This window comes from Phocoena sinus, chromosome 8, assembly GCF_008692025.1.
Source record: "Phocoena sinus isolate mPhoSin1 chromosome 8, mPhoSin1.pri, whole genome shotgun sequence".
In the NCBI taxonomy this organism is placed as follows: domain Eukaryota; kingdom Metazoa; phylum Chordata; class Mammalia; order Artiodactyla; family Phocoenidae; genus Phocoena; species Phocoena sinus.
Genome location: NC_045770.1, coordinates 106,626,306 through 106,635,171, shown reverse-complemented (window position 1 = coordinate 106,635,171; position 8,866 = coordinate 106,626,306). Strand labels below are relative to the sequence as shown.

Sequence of the window (8,866 nt, the reverse complement as noted above, 5' to 3'; positions counted from 1 at the left end):
CGCAGGGAGGCGCGCACCGCTCCGCAGGGTCCCAGCCCCGGCCGTGCGTCCTTCCGCCACTGCCAACCTCTCCATGCAGCCCGGGTAGCTCCCGGCGCCTGGGGGCTCCGTCGCTCGCCTCCGGCTTCTTCCCCGGCCGTGCACTCCCTGCCCCGGCCCAGGCCGTGCACTCCCGCAAAGCCCCCACAGGCGCAGCTCGGCCCCCGGCTTCCCGGGCGCAGCGATCCACCCACGGACGCACGGCCCGAGGGCGGGGATGGCGGGGCCCGGGGCGGCCGCGGCAGCGCTGCTCGCGGCGGTGCTGCTGGCCGTGCTGGCGCCCTGGGCCGGCCGAGGGGGCGCCGCCGCGCCCACCGCACCCAACGGCACGCTGGAGGCCGAGCTGGAGCGTCGCTGGGAGAGCCTGGTGGCGCGCTCGCTGGCGCGCCTGCCGGTGGCCGCGCAGCCCAAGGAGGCTGCCGTCCAGAGCGGCGCCGGGGACTACCTGCTGGGCATCAAGAGGCTGCGGAGGCTCTACTGCAACGTGGGCATCGGCTTCCACCTCCAGGTGCTCCCAGACGGCCGCATCGGCGGCGTGCACGCGGACACGAGTGACAGTGAGTGGGGCGGGGCGGGCGGGAAGGGTCGGGGCCCCGGGGCAGCGGCCGCCCCTTCCAACTCGCACCCGAAGGTCTCGGCTGACACCTGCCCGCGGGCTCTGGGAGCCGGGGCGGACTCGGGTTCCGGTCCCTCTGGCGTGGGGACGCCGGGGACGCAAACGCGCTCGGCTCCTGGCGTCGCAGCAGCGACCGGCTTTGCGCAACCGGGCGGCCGAGCCCCGCCTCCCCGCCTTCAGAAGTCCGGGCTCCGGGTGACGAATTCCAGCGCCTTGGCCCGCGGGCACTGGGAGCGCGGCGCAGCCACCGGCACCTGCGGGAGCCCGGGACGCGCGCTCGTGTTGGGACCGGCCTCGGGGGCCGCCGGGGCCACCGCTCTCCTACCGTCCCGGACTGGGCGCGGCCGTCGCTGGGCCGGCCCTGGGGGCGAGCCCGCTGGGCTCCGGGGGCCCTTCGGGAGCGACCTGCGCCGGGGACCCGGGTCCTTTACACTCACCTCCAGCCCAGAAGTGGGCGTCCCGGAGGCGCGCAGGCCGAGGAGGGGGCCAGGTCGGGCGGCGAGGGCCGAGGGTCCAGTGCCCGGGAATGACCCGCGCCCCGCCCCCAGGCCTGCTGGAGCTGTCGCCGGTGGAGCGGGGAGTGGTGAGCATCTTCGGCGTGGCCGGCCGGTTCTTCGTGGCCATGAGCAGCAGAGGCAAACTCTACGGCTCGGTGAGTACCGCGGGGCCCGGCCGAGCAGCCAGGCAGGATCGCGACGCTTCCAGGCCACCCGACGCCGGGATGTGGAACTGCGGTGGGGTCACAGGATTGGAGACACCCCCCTCCAAGGCCCTGAGGCAGTGCGGCTGACCCCGGGCCAGCCCAAACGAGAGGCACAGCCCCAAGACGGGGACAGCGTTCCTGCCATCCTTGAGTGGGCACTTGCCAGTCGGTCAAAGGGTTTCATTGGGAGCCCCTCACCGTAGTCCCTGGTGGGGGGCTCCCTGTGGGCAGGACTGCAGTCTTCAGGGTGGACACAGTGGTGATGAAATTTTCTGGCTGCCAGGCGCTGGGCAGGTGTCTGGAGCAGCAGCTGCCAGGTCCCTCTAATCACCCTGTGAAGGTCTTGGCACCCTGACTTCCCAGGAGAGGCCTGGCAGCCAGGGTGGGACGGGGAGAGAAAGGACTCCCTGACCACCGCCCACAGGGGTCCCTTGGCCCAGAGATGGCTCCACCTGACACCGCTTCTCCTTCCCCGCCAGCCTTTCTTCACCGAGGAGTGCAAGTTCAAAGAGATACTCCTCCCCAACAACTACAACGCCTACGAGTGCTACAGGTACCCCGGCATGTTCATCGCCCTAAGTAAGAACGGGAAGACCAAGAAGGGGAGCCGGGTGTCACCCACCATGAAGGTCACCCATTTCCTCCCCAGGCTGTGACCCTCAGAGCCCCCAGGAGGGGAGTGCCAAGGGCCACCTTGGTGCACTTTCTTCGAATGGACAGTTTAACTCAAGAGTAGGTGTAAGATATTTAAATTAATTATTTAAATGTGTATATATTGCCACCAGATTATTTATGGCTCTGCGGACGTGTTTTGTATTTTTCCGAAAAAGACAAACAGAAAAACCCACCAAACCCTGACTTTTCTGGTAAAACAGTAGAGACCCTTCCACTGGGTTGATTTAACTTGTCAAACAGTTGTCACAAGCGACGGCTGCTATCCCGTGTATTAAAAACCGGTGACATCGGTCTGTGACATCAGCCCTGCTTTGCACTGTCCCCTGCGGTTTGGTGGTGAGCATCTCTGTGTCTGGAAAGGTTTCCTGGGGCTTTAGAAGCCAGTTAAGGAAGCTTCCAGGCTTGGCTTCGTTCCTAGCATCCTGCAACACCCCACTCCCTTTGTGTCCTGAAGATATTCCTCAGGACATATCGGTTTACTTCGGGTACAGAAAGCGCACTGTCGAGGCCACCACTGCCGCTCTGTTTTTAGATCTGCCAGGAGTGACCTTTGAACTTTGCTGCAGTCAATCTTCCTCGACCTACCAGATGGGGGAGACCCGTGGGCAACTTCATAAACTCCTGTTTTCCTTTTTTTGGATCAACCACAGCCCGTGTTTCTCTGTGGCCATTGGGGAAAAGGCAAAAACAAAGCAATTTTGTAAAATCCGTCGGAGAGGAATTGATATGGCACTGGAAGCCTGGAAATGGACAAGACTGGGTGGATTTACAACCACTGCCAAAACCCGAGGGGTGAAAGTTTGTGATAGTGGAGACTTCTGATAAGTAATAGCGTATACATGTATACATTTTTAAAAAAACCAAAAACCAAAAACCACACACACTTCCCTGTGTTTGGGAAGCTTGGGCTAGAACTGGCTGTTCATTTTAGGTGAAATGTCCTTGTCGTTGTACAAAAACACTTAAGGCAGTTTGCGTGGAGGGAGTCACTGCTTCTCTCGTTGCATTCGTGATTAAGTAGATTTAACGTCTACCTCGAAAGCCCTTAAACCACTCATCTGGCAAAATCTGAAGAAAGCTCAGACCGGGTGTAGGAGTTTGCCATCCCAAGTGGCTTTTTTTTTTTCCATACGTAGCCAAAAAGGATTGTAGATAGTGTTGGTGTGCTCCATTCGAACCTTGTCACGTTTGAGCTATCTTTACCCCGTGATTTACTTTTAGTAAGTAGAATCATGGTGAAAATATTTGCAGACAGCTGTTAGAGTACACTATATGGTCACCAAGTAACCTTATATTTTTCTTTATATATTTTACAAATGTAACCCCTGTCGTGGAAGCAAAGATGGAAGAGGCAGGGTCGGTGAGGTTTAAAAAAAGTTCCGAGGTGATGGCAAACATTTAATTTTAATGAATGACTTTTTCGAGTTTATTCAAAATGACCTTAGCTTGCTACCAGAAATGCTCCGAATGTTTCCTCAAGACTTTTAATACTCTCCTAAGATGTTTCTGAACTGTCTCCCGAATTAACTTTATGGGAGTCTACAGACAGCAAGACTGGAAAAATCTGATTGGAGTTTTTGTCTTTCACATTCCTTTTTAAAACTCTTTGTTCGAATGCAAATCATCTACTTAAAATACTATTCTTAAACTGAGGCCTAGAAGAAAGAAGCCACTTAAGACAGGACCTTACATCTCAAACTGCTGTTCAGGCCGGGACGTAAAAATGTTTTTAAAAAATTTTAAACCGTGCCCTAGACTCCAGGAGTACTGAGCGACGCTCAGAGATCTCGGTGCTGATGGCGTAGGGGTGGGAGTGGGGCGGGGGGCGGGGGTAAGGAGCTGGGATTTGTGGCCTTTCTGTATTTACGGTTTTCACGTAGTAACAAACCAGATTGTTTCAGATGCCTTAAATATGGGACGATGTCTTGTCTCAGAGCCCAGTCAGATTATCAGGAACTCAGATGTCTTAAGGGCAGAACTTGGCCATCCTTGACCACGTGTATATATTCAGCGGATCGGATGTGAAGCGTGTAGAGATGTCGCTGAACCTTTGAAATATTGTAAAGTGTTTCTATTGCTGTGATGGGGATTTGAGGTTTCTGTACTTACTGCTGTTTTCAGAATCTGTCTGTAGTTTTATACAGGTGCCGACCCATATTGTGATGTATGTGCTGTGCACATCGAAATACAGAATAAATGGAAAACATTTATCACGTGTAAAAAGAACCCCATTGGACTTGATGGACATAGTCGGGGAAGGTATCACAAACGATTAAAACCTGCCTTGAAATGCCAAGATATGGCTCCCTCCCCCTGTCTCCCAGTGTCTATTTGAGGCCCTGAGCCTCGCCTGGCCGGGGCTGGGGCGGGGGGCGTGGAGACAGATTTTAGCCAGCTGTGTCCACACAAATGTGGCCTTGAAGACAGGAGCCTCGGGGGCGGGGCCTGGGGGGTGTGAGTGTCACAGAGTTTTGTGATGACACTGAATCTTGTAGTTTATTCTCCTGATGGGGTTAATTCACACTATTCCCACCCGGGGACTGACCAGTCCCCCTCACCTTGGCCTGGTCCGGGCTAAAGCAATTTGTACTTTCCTGTGGGTGGAGAATGCAGCCCCCAGAGCCGATCGTCAGAAGACTGGCTCAAGCATACTTTTCAGTCTCCCACCAATGAGTCTTGAAATCAATACAATGAAGCCCAGTTAGTCTTTTACAAAAAAGGAAATGGAATAAAATCATATAGAATAGAGCCTTCCAGATTGTGTCAATCACAGTAAGGGAACAGATTGTCTTGTGAGCGCTGTGGTCTACTATATATATATATCCAACTGGTCCCTAATAGGATGTGATATAGGAGGTCTTACTAGTGTCGACGGCAATTAAAAAAAAAAAAAAAACGGGCCTAGAATCTGTGTTCCCCTCCCCCCTCCAGAATAGATCCAGTCACTTGGCAAAAAGACCCAGAGAAAGCCATCAGGGCTGCAGGGCCCTTAATGGTACTTATTTTGCCCTCTGAGACATCACTTTCTTCTGGACGCCCATGATCTAAGGAGGACCAAGACATCCACGGGCCGTGTTATGGGTTAAATTGTGGGCCCCCCAAAAGGATACATTGGAGTCCTACCCCACCCCACCCCATACACAGAATGTGACTTTCTTTGGAAATAGGGTCTTTACAAGGGAATTGAGTTAAAATGAGGTCATTAGGGTGAACTCTAGTCCTCTGTGACTGGCGTGCTTATAAAAGGAAGGTCGTGGAAAGAGACAGCCCCAGGGAGGAGGCCTTGGATGGAGGAGGGCTGGGGAGATGCGTGTGTAAGCAAGGAGATGCCAAGGAACAGCGTGAACCCCCAGGAGGTGTGCAGAGGCCTGGCCCAGGCTCTGCCTCAGCCACAGAAGGAGCCGACCTGCCCACACCTTGATCTCGGACTTGTGGCCTCCAGGCCCGGGAGAGAATGCATTCTCGTTATTGGAAGCCACCCGGTTTGTGGTTCTTTGTAGCTGCAGCCCTAGGGGAACTTAGCGGGGTAGTTCTTCATACTCCTTGGGGTGGGGGGTGGAAAAGGAGTGAAGAGGCCCAGCCTTGGCCTTTTCTCCTGCTGTCCCCTGTGGTCCCCAGGTCCATATCTGCCCTGGCCAAACACGGAAGGCCTCATCCAGCTTCTGAGGCGAGAACCTGCCCATGCTTGGTGGAATCTGGCGGCTGAACCGCTTGGCCTTCCTGCCTCTAGACTGACGTTGGGTCCAAAGAGGGGACTGAAAAGTCATTCATTCACTTAACACTTGTTTGTTGCATGCCTACTGTGGGTCAGGCACAGCTCTAAGAGCTCGGGATACCCCAGTGAGGAAAACAGAGGTCCCTGCCCGGGTGGGGCCCTCATCCCGAGGGAGATGACGATACATGACGAGCCGGGAGGAGACAGAGAGGCTGGGCCGTGGGGTCCGTCTCGATGCCCCGGGGACAGCGGAAAAGGGACACTGGTGGCCAGGCTGAGAATAGACGGTCCAGAGGAGAGCAGGGGGCCCTGCTGGGGTTTCTCAAAATCCTCCTGCCTTCTAGGGCACCTCCTCCTCAGTTCTGTCTGTCCTTGGTGACCAAACAGGCCCCGCTTGCGGGCCAACGTCACTGCCCCCCCGGCTGGCTGTGTAACCTTGGAAAATCCAGGTGACTTCTCTGTGCCTCAGGGGCCTGGTGTGTGGATTGAGGACAGGATGCGTGTGAAGTGCTCGGTTATCGTCACTGTTATTCTCCTAAGAGACTTAATTATAGTCTTAAAGTCCCAACCCTTTTCATCTTTGGGGTGCTGATGGCCTGATTTTCTGGCCCATCCAATTCTGTTAGGAGTTGCTGTCAGAAAGAACAAAGACCTGGGCTTCCCTGGTGGCTCAGTGGTTGAGAGTCCGCCTGTCGATGCAGGGGACACGTGTTCGTGCCCCGGTCCGGGAAGATCCCACATGGCGCGGAGCGGCTGGGCCCGTGAGCCATGGCCGCTGAGCCTGCGCGTCCGGAGCCTGTGCTCCGCAACGGGAGAGGCCACAACAGTGAGAGGCCTGCGTACCGAAAAAAAAAAAAAAAAAAGAGAACAAAGACCCTCATCTGGGTGTGGTGGGGTCTTCTCGGAGGGAGGGCTGCCTCGTCCTGTTTCTGAAGGGAACTCCAGAAACCCACCTCCCACCCAGGAGCCCGCACTGGTCCACTCCTGCCTATTCTAGAATGTGACGGGGCAAGGGGTCCTGCTCTCAGTCTTTCTTCAATGTGAATAAATTGTAATTTTTCTTGATTTAGAATCTGCATCCTACGTTTTTCTTTAAAAAAAAAAAAAGTGGGGGAATTCCCTGGCGATCCAGTGGTTAGGACTCTGCGCTCTCACTGCCATGGGCCCGGGCTCAGTCCCCGGTCAGGGAACTGAGATCCAGCAAGCCGCGCGGTGCGGCCCCCACCCACCTCAAAAAAAGTGGGATAAACAGCGAGGTCCTACCGTATAGCACAGGGAACTATACACAATACCCTGTGGTAAGCCATAATGGAAAAGGACGTCCATGCGTGTATAACTGAGTCACTTTGCTGTACAGCAGAGATGAACACAACATTGTAAATCAACTATACGTCCATAAAAAAATAAATCGTGGCCAAAAGAAGGTGGGCAGAAGGAGGGGTGCCCACGCTGGGCCATGTCCTCGCTGGGGACATGCTGGGCACACAGGGAGCCGAGCTGCCAGAGGGGACCCAGGAGCTTGGGCACCTGGCTGGACCATTGGACAGCAGCCCGGCCCAGCCTCCACCCCCAGCACCACCCCTCCCCGAGCCTCACCCTCCTCCTACCCAGGTGCACAGGCCGAACCCTGGGATGCCCTCCCCACCCTTCCCACCGGCCTGCGGTCCCCCACACAGCAGAGTTGGTTTCGCCATCCTGGCTCTGAAATCTAAGCATCTCCCCACCTTCCAGGCAGCGACCTCTGTGCCTGTCACTTCTGCGTGGGCCCAGGAGGCTGCAGCAGCCTCTCAGCTGGCCTCCTACCTCCATCTACCCCCAACGGCCCGTTCTCTGGGGCCTTCTCAGAGCGCACCTACCCTGCCCTCACCCTTGCTGGAAGTCTGTCCACAGCCTCCTTTTGCAGCGAGGGTCAAGAGCACGGCCCTCGACGGCATGGTCCCAGAGGCTTTTCTCATCACCTACTGCTGCATTACAACCTACCCCAAAACTCGAGACTTCAGACAACCGTTTTATTAAACGTCCCAGTTTTGTGGGTCAGGAATTTGGACAGGACCCTGTGGGATGACTCTTCTGCTTTACATGGGCTTTTCAAGGACTCAGCCTTTGGATGGGCTCAACTGGGGTAAGGAGGGTCATAATTCTTCCCTGGCAACTCAGGCTTCAAGGGAGAGTGCTCAGAGAGGCCCAAGGCTTCTTATGGCCTGGCCTGGAAAGTTCTAGAACACCACTTCTGCCACTGGTCATGCAAACCACCTGACCAGCTCAGATTCTGGGGGAGAGAAAAGCACAGAACTTGCAGCCTCTTCAATCTATTGCAAAGGCCCAGTTTGCTGTCACCCACGGCCACCCCGCTGTCTCCCCATACCCCTACCCTGGTGCTCGGCCCTGCTCCCATCACACTGCTGCTATCAGAGCCCAAAGGCACCATCTATTCAGCCACCGGGCTTTCGCATGTGCTGCCCTCCTGGCCACCAAGCTCTTTACCCAGGTGTGTCCGAGTCCTGGGGCGGCCCTAACAAATGACCACAAAACAGGTGGCCTAAAACAACAGAAGTGTATTGTCTCGTGGTGTGGAGGCCAGAGGTCTGAAATCAAGGTGTGGGCAGGGCTGCTCTCCCTCCAGAGGCTCCAGGTGAGGGTACTTCCTGCCTCTTTCAGCTTCTGGGGGCTCCAGGTGTCCCTGGGCTTGTGGCCACATGGCCCCAGTCTATGCCTTTGACTTCATATGGCCTCCTCTGTGTCTCTGTCCCTCTCATTACAGGAACAGCAGTCACTGGATTTCAGGCCCACTCTAGGCCAGGATGACCTCCTCGGAACTTGAATAATTACATTTGCCAAAACCCTGTTTCCAAGAAAGTTCTGGGTGGACATGAATTTGGAGGGCACTAATCAACCCAGCACATCCGTTAACTCTGATTTATTATTAAAATCACAGCTCAAAGGCCATTGGCTATACGGACTAAAGAAATGAACACCTGTCCTGTGTTGGGAAGGAAAAGACCTGGCATACAGGAGACGCTTATACAGGTTTGCTGGTATCGTCATTGCCCAGAACCTTCCCTGGACGATTCCCACCCCATGGAGCCACGTTTCCAGTGACTTGCTCCTTTGTGTCTTA

General features: G+C 55.5%; 1 protein-coding gene across 1 annotated transcript; it reads left to right on the top strand.

Annotated features, from left to right (window-relative positions):
- The first annotated feature begins 256 nt into the window (after positions 1-256).
- Positions 257-2,014, top strand: FGF4 (fibroblast growth factor 4). Its single transcript, XM_032638867.1, has 3 exons — positions 257-596; positions 1,204-1,307; positions 1,838-2,014. Exons 1-3 carry the CDS (start codon positions 257-259, stop codon positions 2,012-2,014), a joined length of 621 nt encoding a protein of 206 aa, XP_032494758.1.
- Positions 2,015-8,866: the final 6,852 nt, after the last annotated feature.